The 20879-nt window shown below is 34.7% G+C and overlaps 1 protein-coding gene across 1 annotated transcript; it reads right to left on the bottom strand.

Annotated features, from left to right (window-relative positions):
* Positions 1–6032: 6032 nt before the first annotated feature.
* LOC108479247 (E3 ubiquitin-protein ligase UPL3-like) lies at positions 6033–15213 on the bottom strand. The gene is made up of 17 exons (XM_017781724.2): positions 13956–15213; positions 13481–13591; positions 13252–13368; positions 13003–13173; positions 12760–12921; positions 11999–12247; positions 11754–11875; positions 10237–11668; positions 9960–10055; positions 8304–9860; positions 7928–8152; positions 7742–7846; positions 7523–7603; positions 7359–7427; positions 7147–7275; positions 6642–6767; positions 6033–6542 (listed from the first exon to the last, which is right to left on the bottom strand). The coding sequence occupies exons 1-17, from the start codon at positions 14853–14855 to the stop codon at positions 6477–6479; spliced, it is 5718 nt and encodes a 1905-aa protein (XP_017637213.1). The 5' UTR covers positions 14856–15213; the 3' UTR covers positions 6033–6476.
* Between the last annotated feature and the right edge of the window lie 5666 nt (positions 15214–20879).

Genomic DNA, 20879 nt, shown 5'->3' with positions numbered 1-20879 from the left:
ATTACAAATAATAATAACAAAATGTATAATATGATATAGTCTTCAAAAGACATAACGGTTCTACAAATTATGTGTATACATAAATAATTTTAAAATAATTATATGTAAAAACATGGAAATACATGCATGCTTAAATGAATGTTATAAAAAAATTATATAATAGCTTCAAGAATGTGCTTACATATATGTAATAAGGAAAACTATGTAAAATACATAAATTAAATAATATCTACCTAGATCAAATATAAGCATTAATATACATATATATATATAATAATAATTTAAAAGATGCGTTCAGAGGATTATATAAAATACGAGGAAAAGAATTGATAGTAGTATATACATGTGAAATGAAACCAACTTTAGTACAAAATATGCATGTACATGAACAAAATGGACTAAAACATACTAATGTGTGCAAGGTATATTTATTTATTTTTTGAAAATGTACATAAGGTTTATATATATATACACGCATGGATTCAAAAGGAAGAATGTATGTGTCTAAAGGTAAGTACATGCAAATTTAGATAATGTATGAATCAAATCCATGTACTAATATAAATGGATACAAAATAATTTAAATCCAATGTGAAACATATATAAAGCATATTTGAATAATAAAAATATTGAAATGCAATGATATATTGATAGAGTCAAAAGCCATTATGTATAAAAATAGATTAACATTATTATATAATATATATACGTACGTATATAATAATGTACATGAAACAAATATTTGAAATGTACAAAACATGATGCTAGGATTGCTAAAAGAGAACAGTTTATAACAATGGAATAGCCATGACTTAAAATTAAAAATAAATAATTAAGAACACACAAAAGGGCTACGAACTAAGGGACTTAATCGAAATTAAACTAAAACAAGAGGGGAAAATTAAGACAATGGAGCAAATAATAAAAAAAAGGGACCTATGCGCGAGGCACGATAATGCAGAAGGATCTAAACTGGAAATATACCAGTCCTCACAATGCAGCATTAAAACACGGACTAAATTGCAAACACATGCAAATTTTAAAGGCAAATTAAAAAAGAAAAACGAAATAAATAAGGCCATATTCGAACGCCCATACAAAAAGGGAGGACCTATACAGAAATTACCCCCTCTCCGCCAGAACGCGTGTGTAACACCCCAAACCCGGCCCAGACGTTATGGCTGAATCTGACGTGCCACATTGGAGTTGAAAACCCACGTTCCGTTTTAGTGTTTTAAAACCATACATTAATTTGAGTTAACAAAGTGTATGGAAGCTGGGCACCAGGTAGGTATCCGAGACAGAGGAGGTGAGCCATGAAGGCTGCTTAAGTACCAAGCTCTTTGATTGGATCCAATCCTAGACATGCCCACAACCATAGCCACACTTGGTTATATCGAGTTTAAATTTGTTTAAGTGGACGTCTTTGATAAATCGATTAATCGTGGTGTTGAGATATTTTGAAAACAAGTATCATTTTGAAAACACGCCCTAAGTCTAGCCCATTTGAATAATTATTAACCAATTTTAAAGTTATTAAAATTAAAATAATTCAAAAGAAATAAAAGGAAAGTTAAAATTGGCCTTATTACAACCCAAAAATAAATAATAATTAAAGTAATTAAAATGAAAACCAATACTTGTTTAAAAGCCCAAAGATGATCACCGTGGCCACTCCAATCCTCTCCGCCCAAGTCCTCACATCAAGGCTCACCGCAAGGTTAAGGAAGGGGTGAGTTTGGAAACTCGATGTGCAACAAGCCCTTTCAGAGCCCAAAACAATAACGACCTATTGGGTCTAAGCCCAAATCCAATCTCAATCATGCTTCGGGTCAGTAGCCCTTTTCATATTTCATATTTCATAATCTTGGGCAAGCCTTTTCATGTTTCATATTTCATAATATGGGTCAAGCCTTTTCATATTTCATATTCTCGGGTCAAGCCTTTTCATATTTCATATTTCATAATCTTGGGCGAAGCCTTTATCAGAAGCGGTATGGCCCTTAGGCCCATTTCAATGTCACATATAATTTCAATGAAAGAATGCAACCCATTTGGGAGACTACTCAACCCACCATCCGCTACTCTCCACCGCACCAACCAACACACCATGTGGGATTAACTCGACCCACCCCGCCAAACTCTCCTTTGGCAGCATAGCTGCTTTATCATATCACCGAGGCCTAGCCTCTTTCAATAATCGGGCCAAAGCCCTTTCAATAATCGGGCATAAGCCCTTTTATAAGCAGGGCATAAGCCCTTTCTCACTTCCTCCATCCATATAAAACCCAACCCAATGCATTTATGATTACCTCATGTGCATATCATACATATCATGTGCGTATCATACATTTCATGTGCATATCATACATACCATATTTATCAAAATCCCATGTATTAAAATCATACATAAACCCTAGGGGTATAATGGTCATTTTTACCTAGGGGCAAAACGGTCATTTTCATATTATAAGGGTAATCTTGTAATTTTACCAAAAATTAGGGTTTCCATGTTTATTAATGATTACTTAACAATTCATGGGTACAAACAGTGATTCTGGCCCATTTTTAGCGAAAACGAGTTATTGGGCCTAAAACCCTTAATGGGCCCTACTTAGCCAATTTCGTCATCTTGGCCCATTTAGCCTATATTCCATAACGGTTTTAACAGTCTTATCGTGCCATATAACAGATTTTCGTTTACTACCAATTTTTCCCAAATGGGCCCGAAAGCCCAATGGGCCCCACTTCGACCCCTCGAGGCCCAACTTACCAAGAACGCCAAAAATCACACTCTTACCGTTTCCATCATTCTCGATCATCGTCTCATCGATTCTAACTAACTAGTGAGCGTTCGCTTGCTCACAAGTCCTCGAAATGCCAGAATTTCGGCATTTCAGCTTTTCGGCATTTATCGCTTTAAGCTATGAAAAAGGGTTCGTTACACACCTGATTTGCGATTTTCCTTGACGAGATCTCCTATGCGATTTCTCCTATAATCAATTGTTTAACTAGATCAGCTCGCAATAATTGAACCAAAATAAGAACTTTCCAATATTAACACTTACACATTCGGCCACCATCCATAATGGCCTTAGGCACCTTACCTTTGTCGCGATTGATGACTAGGCCTAGCTACTCCGGCGATCCAAGCTACTCCAAAACGACACTACACCTTGCTGCTCCTTCAATAAATAAACCAAAAATATTAAAAGAAGACCCCATAAAGTCTATGCCCATATTCGGCCATCTCCCTAAATTAGAGAGGTTTCGGCTTTTCTTAAACTCCCTAATATTGAATTCTCTGCAATTATAAAATCATAAAATCACAGATTTAGTAGTAGTCCATTGAGGATTTGAGCATCACCATCATTTTCATTTTGTTGCACATAAAATTCCCAAAGAAAACTTTTTTACCATCTTTCCTTTTGTATGAATTTGTAATAGTGATTTTTATATTAAAAATCGAATATACCGGTAATCACCTAAAAGACCTGACACAATTAATTGACTATATAAGTCAAATTTTAAAATAACCAAACTGAAATTTTGGATTTCATCGGTTTAGTTGGTTTTGAATTTTTCCCTCAACCTGAAAATCTTTTGTCAATTCATTGTTATTTTTTTTCCTAAGTTAACTTTGATAATTAATGTATTAAAAAGAAGGGATTTTTTTAACCGAAATGTTGGTTAAAATATTAATTTGATATCCCGTATGATAATTTATATGTACTTTATTTTGACATAACTTATTTGTCTTATACACATCAAAAAATAATTTAAAATTCATAAAAATATTCAAATAAAATCAAAATTATGAAAAGCTCATAATTTAAAAAAAAATGCATGAAGTACTTGTGAATTGTTATTTGTCATAAAAGTTGTCATGCTTAAAATTTTAATGTTTTAGTCAATATAAATAATTCAACTCTTTTGGGAGATTGATGGTCAAATTCAATTGTTTTGAAAAGGTTCAAGGTCAAATTTAGTTAAAAAAGAATAAAGGTTAAATTAACAAAATAGTTAAACATTAAATGTGAATTGCGGTTTAAAATTTATCATTATATATATATAAAAATGATATTTTAGCAAATTAAATATATATTGCAGTTCAAAAATATTAAAGTAAATTATATATTATTTTTATAGTATTATATATTATGATTTTTAATTTATATAATAATAATTTTATTAAGAATTTTATTAAATTATATTTTATAATAATTATGTTAAAATATGGTTAAATTATTTATTATTTATTATTTAATTATTTTTAATAATAATCTTATTAAAACTTAATAACAATAACCATAATTATCTAATAAACAAAAATTACGCTAAGGGTATTCCAGTTATTTTAATTTTTTTCCTTATGCTATTACAAATCATTCCATTCAACTAAACACAAGAATGCTATTACAGTTTTATTCCATTCCATTCAACCAAACAGTTGAATTCATGATTCTGACTCTATTCAATTCTGTACTCTATTACATTACAGTGAACCAAACGTACTCTTAGTATTTGGTAACCTAAAGTGAGTGATGAGTAATGATTTTAGTTGAGGAGATGTGATGCAAGAATTGGAGCAATGTATGATGTAAGATAATGTGCGAGCGAAAACAAAGAGTATAATTTTTAAAAAATTAAAATTTATTATAAATTATTAAAATGTTGTATAAAAATTAGACAAAAAATTAGAAAATTATATAAATTTAATAAATTCTATATCTTTTATTATTTTTATCACTTTAATCATTTTATATAATTTTTTATTTTTATAATTTTTACAATTTCTAAAATTAAACCCTTCACGTCAATAATTTTCTACATCAAACACCATATCAGCCACCACATCATCATTTTTCCACTTATCAAAGGTTTCGATAAAAAACTATATTTCAGTAGCTCAAGTGATCGCTAACATCTAATTAATGCTTCAATTAATTGCACTTTTTAATTAGGGCTTAATTTATTTTTAAATTTTTACAAGAACCTTTTTGACATTTAAGTCTATTTCTAATATTCAAAATTTAATAATAAAATAAAATATTAATTTAATTTCAATTTAATAATATAATCAACAATAATGTATCTGTTTGATCTTTTAAATTTGCGTTTTGTGTATTTCATAAATAAATTACAACATATTCGAAATAAATTTATATTATATATAAATTGCAATATATATTAGATAAATTCGAATGCAAGGAAGAAAAAAGTGGTTTTTATCCATTTCGGCATCTACGGCAGAATTAAAAAAAACAGAATATTTTTCTAATTAGATTTTCTTTTGCAAACTTATTTTCTCCAATCATAGTTGGAATTTTTCTTTATTATTTATAAAAATTTTGTTAATGTCTATTAATTATTGTTCCAACGAAATACAGCATGAGAAGATACCTTCGTTTAACAAAAATTTCAGTTAAATTTTAAGGATAGTCTACGTAAATTTATTTAAATATAGTTTCTCTACCTTAGATTTCCTCAAAATTAGTCTTAAGTTATCGAGTCGATCACTTTTTTATCCTTTAGTTATCTCTTTAAAATTAAACATAATTACAAACTTAACCCCTCAACCTTTACAACTTTTATTAAATTAGCTCATACTCTATTTTTGTTTTATAAAAAATTTAAAAATTATAATAATATTGAAATCTTTTTCAAAATATAGAACAAAAATTTCTATTTATAAAATTTTTCAAGGATAGAGAACACCAAAGACTTAATAATATCAACCACTACCAAATGATTAATTATAAGTTTTGAATATTTATGTTTAATTAGTTGAAGCATTTAGGAAATTTTAATTTTGTTAGACTGCTCATATTTGAAGAAAAAGAAAAAGATTAAATTCACAAAAGAAAATAATTAATAGAAAGAGTATGAAAGAACTAAAAGTAGCAAAACCAATTTTGAGCAAAATTGAAAGGTATTTCTATTTGTTTAACTAAATTTTACCAAGCCCAAAAAGTGCAAATTTTTCATAGGAAAACTCGTAGCAATTTAGAAAACCAAATATAAACAAAGGATGAAAAAGAAAAAGGAATAACAATTTCATCATTATTTTATTCATTTTCCTCCCTAATTTTATATACAAAGCTCTAGCAGCTGAATGCAAAAGTGCTTTAACAAAAAACATCCTATTCTTCTGTGCTTTAGCATGTAAGTCGCATGCAACTGGGGAAAATATTAGAAAAACTAAAGGGGAAAAAAATCAGATTTGAGTCTACCCAGAATTTGATAAAAGTTTGAAGTTGGAAAAGATAGTCCCCCCATTAAAACTAGTAACGGAGAAGCAGCAGTGAAGAGAAATGCCATTATTTGAGCAAAATCAATATGCTACTTTGGAACATCAAAAATACTCGCAGCAGGTGAGAAAAATTGACCCTCGGATTGTGCTGTTCGGAAATATACACACTGCCCCAACACAACACCACACAACTCTCCTGTTCGTTAGCCTTGTGGCGGTAGACTCATGACAAATCAAAAGATCCTTGCCCTTCATTGATTGCATATAGCAATTTCTTATACATAATTTCCTGTTATAAAGCAGCGGCCGTCAGATGTAAAATAATATCCATGAAATTAGTACAAGAATAATTTAACCCCATTCCTCACAATAAAAAATAATCACATACCTTGGTAGAATATGGAGGAAGCTTCAAGTAATTAGCACAAGTCATGACACTAGGCAAGTCCTCATCTGCTGATTCTGAGGGTCCAGTTCCATTGGCAGCAGCAGCAGCAGTTGCAGACGAAGAATGCTGCATTTAGATTTCAGACAGATTAGCATTCAAGCCACCAACATACCAAACAAGAATAGCTCTAAATACTAGACTAGGTGAATGGAATATTATCTTAACAGCACTAATTTTACAGCAAAAGATAAATAAAGCGATAATTTAGCCTGAATCAGAACATTAGCCATAGCACTCATTAATTTATTCCATCTTTAGTAGCAATTTTAAAAGTATTGAAGCCAGTGCACATAAAGAAGCCATAAACTTTGCAATCAATATGTCCATTTCCACCTGACTTCCAAAATCATCTTAATAAGATTTTCAATGCAAGACGACAAATGTCTACATCATTGTAATCAAGAAGAAATATTGAGAAAAGGTTTTTAATTCTAACTCAAATTACCTTTCTAACAATTGTCAGCCTTGGATTCAGCACTGCCAGACCACCGGGTGGAAGCCTGGGTGCACCAGTAACAAATTGACAGAAGGCCCGCTGCTGCTCTGGTGTTAGTTCTCCCATAATTTCAAGCAACTAAGAAATCACAAAACAAAACATCATTATGGATCAAATGCCTCTCAAAAAACTTAAATGTGAGTAGTATGAAACAAACATACATTAACAATTGGAGGGCTCTTCGCAGTATATCCATGATCGAATTTTATATGATCAGCAAGAGTCTCAGCCTGCAAAATTAAAAGTAGCATTGTTAAAATCAAAGTGCAAAACAAGTTCTGATCAAAGATGGCAACACGATCACAGAATTCAAGTGTCAAATTACCTCCCACAACTCTCTGCGACCACACAGCAAATAGTCCAACTCTTGGGGTGTAAATATTTGCAGTGACGAGATATCAAAAACCTGCATGTTATATAACGGATATATTAACATTGAGATCGATGCCAAAAACAGCTCCTTACATGCATATATTAGGGAAATCCATGATGGACATCAATTTGTAATTAGTCAAGAAACTCAGAACAAAGAAAGCATCTTCACCTGATTGAAACCAGCTCTAAATGCCTCTATTTGATGCATAATTCCAGTCTTCACAGTTGCATCAACCACCAAAGATATGTATTCCTCTAAGTTGTTGATATCCACCTGATATATTTAACATTACATTAAAAAAATCTTGACAAAAAAATGAGGTGGGGGTAATAGAATGAGAAGTTGAAGACATACAGTTTCATCCCCTAGCTTCAATATGTAGTCCGGATATCCTGGAAGCGTGAAATCCAAACAGAGATCTTCTATTGAGGCTCCACGGAACCGTAAGTCAGCAATTGCATCACTATTGTCACCACCCAATGAATCTAGATATTGCTTTCGACGAACAAGTAAATGCAATTCTTGCAAAATTTTGCCAAATTCGGCATCAAAAGACAGAATATCATGCAAATCAAGCTCCTGCAATGGTTTATAAAGTCAACTTTAGCAAGAACAGGTAAAAGACCATTGTGGCAATGCTTAGGGATTACTTTATCGGTATGAAAACATGAAATACAAGGTCAAAGTAGATTTAACATGTTCCATAAGTTAAAAATTGCAGTCAGCTTACTTGACCAAGCACAAGTTTATAAAATGCCGTTGAGAGAGGCAGGTCTAAAAGCCGTCCATCTTGAAGAGCTTTTGCCATGACACGCCCAACCAGCCGGAAATGTTCAATTACTTTAAAAAATTGGCTACCTTCAGAAGCATCAGCATTTGGTGGCCAAGGTTGGGGGAATAACCCCAGAGGAGCTTGGACTATATCTCTATCAATAGTAGCAGAACCAGCAGATTTTCCATTTTTATCTCCATCTCCATCAATTTCCATCACTGTCTTGTTCCATGTAGAATTCGACCTCCACATTGCAAGTCCAACCTTTTGCAAGTCATGACTTAAAAGCGTATAAAACTCCAAGGTTGGACCCAATCCGGTGCCAACTTCTCCAAAATATTCAACTTCAAGCACAGTTTTTTGGCTGGAATACATCTCCATCACCTTTGCAGCAGAGTCCAAAATGCGGTTCCGGGAGACACGAACTTTCTGCCTCTGTAATCTCCCAACCCTTACCTCTCTTTCATTAGTTGACCCTTGGCCATCAGCACCTTGATGCTGCTGCAGACGATATAATGCACGAGACAACCCAAAGGCAGTTGAATAGAAGTACTGCCTTCGTGTCTCAAAAGGAAATAAAAAGGGGCATGCCTTTGTCAACTGGTAACACCAGGAAGGAAGGCTTCCACTACATAGAGCAAGAACATCCTGAATTTGCCGCGCCAGTTTTGGAGTCAGCTTACCATTAATAAATTCCTCATGAGGAACTCTAGAACCGGAGGTGCTCAACTCATCCAGAGTTAAAACATTTCCCTCAGCAAAATTATCAGAAACAATCTGAGCTCTCAAACGAGGTGCAAGCTGATTCAGACCCTCTAACACACGCAACAGTGCCAATATAGTATAAGTAGGATTGGATCTGTCTAGATCACAAGGAAGTTCCCCTTGCAATATGCTATCTAATAGAGACATTCTACGAGGTTGGGGATCAGAGCTGGAATTGGATGAACCAGATTTACCAGATTTAGATGCTGTAGCAGAACCTGATCCCCCTGGTGATGATCGATCAGCTTGGCTCTCAGCCCTCTGATATGTTATTGTGTAGATATCACTCCACACTCCTCTTCCATCACTAGATGTAAAATCACTACCAGCATCTCTCTCATCATCATCCTCATCCAACACAAGCTGTCTTTGAATGGCCTGATAGATGGTCAAATGCCTGTTAAGCTGCTTATTACCAGCAGTGAATATCAACTTTGGAGGCTCATTAGAACTGCCAGGAGGTCTTCCTTGTCGATCTCTACCTCCCCTAATACCTTTACCATTGGCAGATCCAAGCCCAGCCATGGCAGCAGCTGCAAACGACATTGCACCCCTTGAGCCATAGCCACTCCTAAAATCAGCAGAGTCTGAACCCCTAATAGCAGCAGCTCTGCTGCTAGATCCTGAAGCTGCATTAGTTTGGCTATCACTTGCAGCTGGAGCAGGTGAACCATCTTCAGCTGAATCACTCAACTTAACATCATGTACTTTATCAGGTGTACAAACTGGAAGAGAATCATCCCTAAGCACCTGGAAAAGAACAACGTTCCCATCAATCAATAGTAAGATTTAAAAGGAGTTTACAATCAACAAGGGGCTGCACATTTCTACAGGCACAATATAACTTACATCTTCATGTTCATCATCTTCATCATCAGAAATATCATCATCTTCAATCACCAAAGCATCATCAATCTCCACAGGGGACATATCCAATTCTTCATCCTAACCAACCAAATAAGGATCAAATGATGATCATTCAACAGGAAATAGAAAGAAAGGAAATTCCAGGCAAGCAACAGAGAAGAAACACAAGCTAAAAACAGGGAAGTCCCGACATAGTCATATTGAACATGACTGCCTTATTAACAAATGAAAAATCATATCTAATAATCAAAAAGCATACCTCAGAAGTAGAGTCGTCATTTACAGGTTTCATTGGAGCATCTTTATCCAGAGCAGCTCTTCTACGAGCAGCATTTCTTGTTTGAGGTCCTCTTGGCTCCTCTTTAGAAGGCTTCAAAACAGCCTTACCTTTTCCCTTTGATGAACTAGTGCTTTTCTCCTGTGATTGCTTCTTTCTGGCCACATCTCCAATATTAACAGATGATCTGGACCTTGAAGAATGGCGCCGGGTGGTAGAAGCAGGAGTTGAGGTAGACGGAGAAGATACATCAGTCCGGTTAGGTGTGTTCCCAGACTCAGAATTTCCAACAGTCAAAGAGAGTTTCTGAGAAGTGTCACTTCGTTGAACTCGAGGCCAAAGAAATTCTTCAACAGCTGCTAGACTTGCTAATGGGTCAATCAACACAATATTCGAAGAATAATCACGAAGAGACTTCTCTCTTGGCGCTCGACAGAGCCGCAACTTAAAAGGCTGAGCTAATGCACCTAAACCAGAAGAGAGGCGTGCACTCCCACTAGATGACCTAGATGAATGGCTAAGAACTACAGGAAAACGCTCTAAAGATGATAAAGCATTTTGAAGCTTCTGAACCAGGACAGTCATAGGAGCCATACTTCCTTCATCAACACTAGAAGGAAGAGCAACACTGATAAACAATTTGTATCTCTTAAGGGCTTGTTGACGAAGCTTGGGAAGGTGCACATCTGAAATTCTCTCCTGGGAGAAGTACCCGCAAGAAAAATAGTTTAACAAGGCCGCAACAACACCACTACCAATAAACTCAAAAGTGGATACACCATCCCCCTTGCTTAGTTCTGCTAGCATCTCAGAAATCACCCCAGTCAAATACTCTTCATTGCTAGTAGAAAAATCAACCCATGGAGACCCTGAAGCTTTAGATTTTCCTTTTGCCTTGGCCTTTTGATCGTTAACAGCAGCATTCAATTTCATGCAAAGATTTTTTAAGTGTAACAGATCATCTGTTACTCCAACTTCAACAGCCCCAGGATCAGAGGGGAAATACTTATCTTTAAATGCTTTAGCACATGCACTTACTGCAGTACGAAGACTGGAATTGGCTGTAGGAATTTCAACTGAATTAGTAGGTGAGCCAATATTTAAAGATGCTGGATTCTTGGACTCCTCCATAGAACTTCCTTCAAGATTAGAGTTACCACTACGTCGTCTGTATCGCCTAGAACGTGATGAAGCTCCAGATACAGACTCATTATCCTTCTCAAGTGAAGATGCTTGAACAGTAGTGGTATTTTGATTACCAATTAAAACAAGCTGGTCCACAGCATGAACCACGCCCTCTCGAACAAACATTTTGGAGAAAGTTCCAGGAAGCTTTTCCATGAGGATCTCAGCAATTTGCAGGGAAGGAACCAAGACATATGGATCTTTCCATGCTAAAACACCAGCCAAGAAGCTATAAGATCAAACACAATAATAAGTCGCTATAACCAATCATTCAATGAATATGTTAACGACTCTATTTTACTTAAGGTGGATACCTAGATATATTTGTCACACTTAATAGATTCTGAATCATCTCTGCACTGCTGAAGTACATTAGTTTTCCAATAACTGAGAGACATTTGTGGCGAACAGGGCTATTGACACTGGAACCATAGATCTGATAGACAAAAGATAAGGAACTATATAATACTAACAGACAAAAAGAAAATACCATAAAAGATAAGAGACAGTAACAACAATCAAGAGATAACCAAACTACCATCTGCAAAGAAAAGGCTACCTGAATGAGAACAGGAAGGAGATCCACTCCAAACTGCTGAAGAAGTTCAGGTTGATCATTCAATAGTTTCTCACGGGGTGAAACCTCAAGAGCATTTCGATTGGTGTCTTCTTGCTTCCCAGAGCTGCTAGTAGGAGACTTCTTCAAAATAGATCCTTTCACAAATATATTAGAGCTAGCAGGGAGGGAGATGGTTCCTTGTGGCAATGGAGGAAGAAGCTCATTTGCCAGATTGACAATCTCAAAAATCTACACAATCGTATAATCATATAAGAATTACAAGACCCATCAGACAAATATGGCTTACATGCATAGCTATTACTAATTTAGTATGTCAATATAGATTGTACAAAGTGCAAGAAATAAATATAAGTATTGAAAACAAGTAACTTTTAACCAAATAAAAAGGGTTAAACTTTCTGTCTTAGCATTTATACCATTTTCCTCACTGCTAGTAATAATATAACATTCAAACCTTACACGTATCATATGTACAAAGGTATATATAAACAACATGCAATGAAGACTACAATCTCTTCAGCCTTAACTAAAAACAGATACCACAAAACAAAAAAAACAACTGACATGCAATGTTCACAAAAATTGATAGTAAAGCTTGGAGTTGATACTGTGTGTCTTTAAAGGTTATACCATTTCCTCAGCTCCACTTGTATTAATATAGCATCGCACACGTGTAAACAGTTAAATAAACAGCTAGCAATAATAACTACCAGCTCTTCAGCTTGAATTAAAATTGTTACCTGCTCTGCCGGCTTGCTTAATGCGGGTGAAACAGATGAGTTAGCCGAAACACCAGAACCTGATAGTATATCTTTAAGTATGCCACTGATCCCAAGCAGAAGTAAAGTTTTTGCTCCCAAGGGAGACCCACTTGCACAAGTTGAGAGCAGCCGAATTAAGCCCTGAATTCAAAAACCAAAATGTCATGAAATGGTACATAAAATGCATTCAAATAGATAAACAAAGGAGCACCATCAATTCACCGTATATGTTGGTGTGCTCAATGATGCCTGTCCACCTCCAGAATTACTTATGGAAATGAGAGATGCAGCCTGAGTAACCAGTCCATAATTGCAAAGCTCATCTAATTTATCCGGGGAAGATGCAAAGGCTTCAGCAATGCGCGTTAAACAAACAGATGCATGCTCCAGCACCTAGAAAGATAGCTAACTGTTCAGGATGAATCATAATTGACAACAAATGACTCATCACTAATATGATGTTCAGGTTACCTTCGAATCATGATACTGCAAAAGATTTGTTAATAGTGGTACAGCTTCCATGACATAATCAGCTGCATCTGAAGGGAGTTTCTTGCACATATTTGCAGCAGTAGATAGTGCCACTCGCTGGAATATGGGATCAAATATAGGAAACAAACAAAATAAGAATCTAAATAGCAAGAAAATTCTCCACTCCATAGATGTTGATTAACACTCAAAATGTTCACAAATTAATTACCTGAACCCCAGTGGAGAAGAAATCCAAGTATGAAAGCACTGCCATGAGAGCACCAGCTCGCAGACAGGCAGTTGGGTGTTCTTGAGATATCTTCTTCAGAGCTTGTAGAGACTGTTGCAGCAATTCAACCAGAAAGATAAGAATGTGGAGGGGACCAAATCTACAGTTTTTCAACTTTCTAATTCAACTCCATAACTAAGAACAATAAAGAATACCCACAACATTAATTTTTAACAGTTAGTTAGAAACAAGCAAATTTTAAGTCAAATAGGCTTTCAGGAAAATGCTCAACCATCCCATGTTTATCAGTTGGGGGGCCAACTTCTAGTAGAATTAGCTAGTTGCAGTTCACCCTAGTTCATAATGAAATAAAAGATGTCGCTCAATCAGCTCAAGGGTGTTTAAGTTTAACCACATATTTGATCAATTTCATTTTCTAACAATCAATTATTTAGGAAGTAACCAAAATGCCAACCTGTTCAGCCAAGTCCATATACTCTATAGTGAGCAACCTAGCACAAAAACATGAAACAGCACCATAATGCACAACAGCAGCACATGAAGAAGGCAACACATCACACAAATGAGTAAGCGCCCTTGCAGCAAGAATCATGATATCAGGATTACTCTCGTGATTAAGCAATCCAACGAGCACGGGAACAAAGGAATCAACAGAAAACGTGCTCAACGATTCCTCAGTACCAATTGAAAGCATTTCACACAGCTGGGTCAGCGCCTCCACTTGCCTCCCTTCCTCTCCATCAGCACGCAATCCAGACAGAACCTTTTTTAACCTCCCACTTTGATGAGATGAAGACCCGGAACCCATTGCCGATGAGGGAAGCAAATCATCAAGTCCAGCACCAAGCTTCCTCAACAAGCCTTGTAACGCGCTGCTCGCTGACGTCAGATTCTGGTGCAAAATCCCTACACCGCCTTCGCTATCATTATCATCCTCATCGCCTCCAGAGGTATCCATATTTAATCCTAAATTTCTCTCAGGATGATTAGAATTGTTGTTGTCTCTATTGTCCCTGTCTCTATCTCTATCGCGAATCCTAGGATCATGTTCCTTTTCCTTTCCTCTATCAGAGGCAAGATTCGGATTGTCACTTGTCGTGGTTTGGTTAGCTTTGCTGGAACGGCGATCACGGCGGGAACCGGAAGAAGATTCGATTGTACTGGGGTCCATTAAGGCAGCGGAAGTACGTGATGTGCGGGAAGTACGGGAGCGAGTAACAGCGACAGTGGCGGCGGTAGCGGCAGAGGAGGAAGAGAGACGAACGCGTTTATGAGAGCGAGTGGTGGGACCGGAGGGAGAAGATGAAGGGGCAGCTGAGGAGGCCTCCGCCCGCTTCCGGCTCCGAGTTTCCATACAAAGGGGACCAACGCCCCTGATTATCGGACGGTCACCACCACAAGATCAGACGATTCCTGATCCGATTATTCGTTGCATCTTAACAACAGCTTATCGAAACCCTAGAAAACGAAAACAAAGGAATCCACGCTTCGGATAAATGTAAAACCCTAGAATTTACAATCAGGGAAAACCACGCCTTTGTCTTGGTTTTGAATGAAATAGAATTCAATGATTAATTAGGGGAGAATTTGAGCCCTAAAGAGATGAAGGTTAAGAGCGAAACTTGAAACCCTAAAGTGAAAATGAATAAATAAATAAAAAGGGTGAAGTTTTTAGAATATAACTTTAAATTTATCTATAAATTATATACAACCAGTTCTTAAATAAGCCTTTTAAGAGTTAATAAATATTCGAGATATTTTAAATTTTTATCATAAATACGTGTTATAGAATGGGAGAATAAATAAGACGGCTGTTATAGAAAAATTAATAAAAGGATGAAAATACGAGAGAATTTTATTATTTTATTTTTATTTATAATGTGTTATTTATAAGTTTATTTACATTCAATTAATAAAGGTATTACATTTAATGAATTAAAGTTTTTTAATTACTCTATTTAATAATCTCTTGATTATAAATTAAGTAAAGAGTTTTATCTCATTACTTTAATATGCTTAAAGGGGGTTATGACACCCATTTAATTTACAACACTCCCCCTTGGATGTCTTTTAAATAAGAATGCGCCTCATTAAAATCTTTATTAGGAAAAACTCTGTGGGATAAAAACCTAATGAAGGAGAAAGAGTACACAATCTCCTATTACAAGTTGCCTCGTACATAATCTCCTATTACAAGTTGCCTCGTTAAAAACTTTTAATAGGACAACTCAGTGGGACAAAACATTGATTAAAGGAAAAAAGTACAACATGTTTTAGACTCCCCCTAATGGCGACATCACATTATATCTTTGAGTCGACGCATTCCAATCTTGTTTCGTAGTCTTTCAAATGTTAAAGTTGGCAATGCCTTGGTAAAAAGATCTGCTAAATTATCACTAGAACGAATTTGTTGAACTTCTATGTCACATTTCTTCTCAAGATCATAAGTGAAGAATAATTTTGGTGAAATATGTTTCGTTCTGTCACCTTTGATATAACCACCTTTTAATTGAGCTATACATGCTGCATTATCTTCGTATAAGATAGTTGGCATATTTTCCTGTAAAGGCAAATTACATATCTTCTGGATATGTTGGATTAATAACCTTAGCCAAACACACTCTCGGCTTGCCTCATGCATTGCAATTATTTCATCATGATTTGAAGAGGCAGCAGCTAATGTTTGCTTTGTCGAACGCCATGATATGGCAGTACCTCCACATGTAAATAAATATCCCGTTTGAGATCGACTTTTATGTGGATCCGATAAATATCCAGCATCAGCATAACCAACTAATAGGGATTTTGAATCATTTGAATAAAATAACCCAATATCAATGGTCCCTCTAAGATATCTAAATACATGTTTAATTCCATTCCAATGTCTGCGTGTTGGAGAAGAACTAAATCTTGCTAACAAGTTTATAGCAAAAGCTATATCAGGTCTTGTGTTATTTGCAAGATACATCAATGCTCCTATGGCACTTAGATATGGTACTTTAGGACTAAGAAACTTTTCATCATTCTCACAAGGACGAAATTGATCTTTATTAATATCTAACGATCGTACAACCATCGGGTTACTCAATGGATGTGCTTTATCCATATAAAATTTATTTAAGATCTTTTTCGTATAAGTTGACTTATGGACATGAATTCCATCTTTTAAATGCTCGATCTGCAGGCCAAGACAAAATTTTGTTTTTCCGAGATCTTTCATCTCAAATTCTTTCTTTAAATAATTTACTGCATTTTGAAGCTCTTCAGGAGTTCCAATAATATTTAGATCATCAACATAAATAGCAATTATCATAAAGTTTGATTCAGACCTTTTTATAAAAAACACATGGGCAGATTGGATCGTTTTTATAACCTTCTTTTAACAAATATTCACTAAGACAATTGTACCACATACGCCGAGATTGTTTTAATCCATATAAACTTTTCTTTAATCTGATTGAGCAATTTTCCCGGGAAACTCTATATCCTTCAGGGATTTTAAATCCTTCTGGGATTTTCATATAAATTTCACTATCAAGTGTACTATACAAATAGGCTGTAACAACATCCATTAGACGTATGTCAAGTTTTTCACGTACTGCTAAACTAATAAGGTATCTAAACGTGATTGCATCCACCACAGGAGAATATGTCTCTTCATAATCAATGCCGGGCCTTTGCGAAAATCCTTGTGCTACAAGTCGTGATTTATATGTTACGACTTCATTTTTCTCATTTCGTTTTCGCACAAATATCCATTTATATCCTACTGGCTTTACATATTTAGGTGTTTGGACTATAGGTCCAAAAACCTCATGTTTAGAAAGTGAATTTAATTCTACTTAAATTGCATCTTTCCATTTTGGCCAATCTTTTCTATTTCTACATTCCTCAATAGATTTAGGCTCAGGATCCTCATTTTCTTTTGCTATTTCAATAGCAACATTATAAGCAAAATTGTTGTCGGCAACTATATTTTTTCGGTTCCATCTTTTTCCTGAAGTAACATAACTTATTGAGATTTCTTCGTTATCACCATTTTCAGGTACCTGAACCTCTTCTAGGGTTTTTTGATTAGTTATATCTTTGGACTCTTCTGAGGCACTTGCCTCCACAATATTACCATCTTGAATAATTGATCCTTTCCTTTTACAAGGATTTTTATTTTTGGAACCAATTGGCCTTCCACGCTTCAAGTGTGGATTACTTTCTTTTGCACTAACAATTTTCCTTATTGGGATATCAATTCGTATTGGAGCATTTTCAGCTGGTATGTGAGATTTTGTAATTCTCTTTAGGTCAGTAAATGAATCTGGCAGTTGATTGGCAATGTTTAGCAAATGTATAATCCTTTGAACTTCTTGTTCACATTGACTTGTACGAGGATCTAAATAAGATAATGATGATCCATTCCATGTAATTTCTTTGACCAGTTGTATTTTTTCTCCCCCTAATATTGGGAATGTTGTCTCATCAAAATGACAATCAATAAATCTTGCAGTAAATAAATCTCCAGTTAATGGTTCAACATATTTAATTATAGAAGGAGATTCATAACCAACATATATTCCCAACCTCCTTTGAGGACCCATCTTTGTGCGTTGTGGTGGAGCAATTGGAACATATACTGCACATCCAAAAATTCTAAGATGGGAAATATTTGGCTCCTGACCAAAAGCCAATTGTAATGGGGAGTACTTATTATAACTTGTTAGCCTTAAGCACACAAGTGCTGCTGCATGCAAAATAGCATATCCCCAAGCTGTAACAGGGAGTTTTGTTCTCATAAGTAATGGCCGAGCTATTAGTTAGAGGCGTTTGATAAATGATTCAGCTAAACCATTTTGTGTATGAACATGAGCTACAGGATGTTCAACTTTTATCCCAATTGACATACAATAATCATTAAAAGCTTGGGATGTAAACTCGCTAGCATTATCAAAACAAATAGTTTTGATTGCATAATCTGGAAATTGTGCTCTTAATCGAATTATTTGAGCAAGTAGTCTCGCAAACGTCAGGTTGCGAGTCGATAATAAGCATACATGTGACCACCTACTAGATGCATCTATTAATACCATAAAATATCTGAATGGTCCACATGGTGGATGAATGGGCCCACATATATCACCTTGAATACGTTCCAGAAATGTTGGAGATTCAATCCCAACCTTATCTGGTGATGGTCTAATAATCAATTTTCCTTGAGAACAAGCGACACAAGATAAATCCTTGAATTCAAGAATCTTTTGGTTCTTTAATGGGTGTCCAATTGAATTCTCGATGATTTTTCGCATCATAATAGATCTAGGATGGCCTAATCGGTCATGCCAAATAGTAAACGTATGTGGTTCTCCAAACTTCTGGTTTGTAGTAACATATGATTCAATTGCACTAATATGTGCATAATATAAACTGATGAAAAGCGGTAGCCTTTCCAAAATATATTTCTTTCCACATTCAAAATTTGTAATATATAGATATTCAACATTTTTCTCATTCATAGTCTCAATATGATATCCATTAAGACGAATATCTTTAAAACTCAATAAATTTCTTTGAGACTTGGTGGAATATAAAGCATCATCAATGATAAATTTTGTACCTTTAGGTAATAATATAATAGCTCTTCGAGCCTTCAATAAGTTTTGAACTACCCGATATTGTATTAACATGGGCATTATTCATTGTCAAATGAGAAAAATATTTTTATCTTTGAGTATCGTATGTGTTGTAGCACTATCTGCAAGACACATGTCTTCATTGATTTTGGGTCTATCGAAATTTTGTTGAATATTCATATTCTTCATAAAAACAAGCAAAATATAATATGAGAAACATTACAAATATTTATTAAATATATAAATTATTTTTTATGCAAGAAAACAAAATATACTTAAAAAAAATGTCAAAATAACATCAATTTTTCTAATGATTCTTAAAGAAATCGCCACATCTAGGTGAGTTATATTATTAAGGTCATTAAATTTATCATCCTCGTAGGCATGGTCGGTTTATTATTATAGTGAATATCTTCATCTTTTGCCTCTATTTCATCATTTTGGGATATAAAATTTGTCTCCATATGCTTTCCTTCCTTTTAATGGATGCTTGATAAAGTTTCACTAAATACTCGACGCGTCTGACAGTGCGTGACCAATGCCCTTCATACCACATCGGTAGCATATATTCTCAACAATCTTTGAAGGATTATTTTGACCACTTCTTTATTGTCTTTCATTATTATTCTTTTACGGTGGTTAGAAGTATCATTGTTATGACCACCATGATAACGATTACTAATCGTCCTCGACCACGTCCCCACTACGTCCCACGAGCACGGTAGCGACTTCTATATTTTCTATTTTCATAATTATTGTGTATTGCTACATTCACTTCAGGGAATGGTGCAGAACCAGTGGGACGAATTCCATGATTTTTCATCAATAGCTCATTATTTCGTTCAGCCACCAAAAGGCATGAAATCAATTCAGAATACCTTTTAAAACCTTTTTCACAGTATTGCTGCTGCAGGAGCATATTAGTAGCGTGAAAGGTTGAAAATGTTTTCTCTAACAAGTCCTCATTAGTTATGTTTTCTCCACATAATTTTAGTTGAGAACTAATTTTGAAAAGTTCTGAATTGTATTCACTTACAGTCTTAAAATCTTGCAACCATAAGTGCATCCAATCATAACGAGCTTTAGGGAGTATCACAGTTTTTTGACGGTCAAATCATTCTTTCAAATTTTTCCACAACTCAAGAGGGTCTTTCACAGTGAGATATTCCACTTTTAATCCTTCATGCAGATGATGACGGATGAAAATCATTGCTTTTGCCTTGTCTTGATTAGATGCTTCTTTATCTGCTAATATAGTATTTTCTAGACCTTTAGCATCTAGGTGAATTTCACATCTAACATCCATGACAAATAGTTCTTGCCGAGATGTCTAAGGCATAAATTCAAGTTTGGCAAGATTTGACATTATAATCACTTGAATCAAAATAAAAAATATATTAGTAAATTAATAAGTATTCTCGATTAGTAAAATAATTCAATTATATATACCAAATTTGCTAAATAATAATCAGTATGTCAAATATTGACATAAAGAGGAATAGTCATAATAATAACTTAACACAAATTAAATTAATTAAAATTTCTTTAAATAAAAAATATGTATATATAATTATCATTATTAGATTTTAGTTGTAAAAATAAATGTGCAAATGTTACCCAAAGCAAATATTTCATCTAGAAAATAAAATAAAAGAATTATGAAAATATGTATACCGTATATAGTTTAATGGGAGTTATACGGGCAAATTATATAAAGTTGAAATGACATGAACTTCACTATGAACTCGTAGAAACTC

Source organism: Gossypium arboreum, chromosome 12, assembly GCF_025698485.1.
Source record: "Gossypium arboreum isolate Shixiya-1 chromosome 12, ASM2569848v2, whole genome shotgun sequence".
Taxonomy (NCBI): Eukaryota; Viridiplantae; Streptophyta; class Magnoliopsida; order Malvales; family Malvaceae; genus Gossypium; species Gossypium arboreum.
This window is presented reverse-complemented; position numbering and strand designations above follow the sequence as displayed.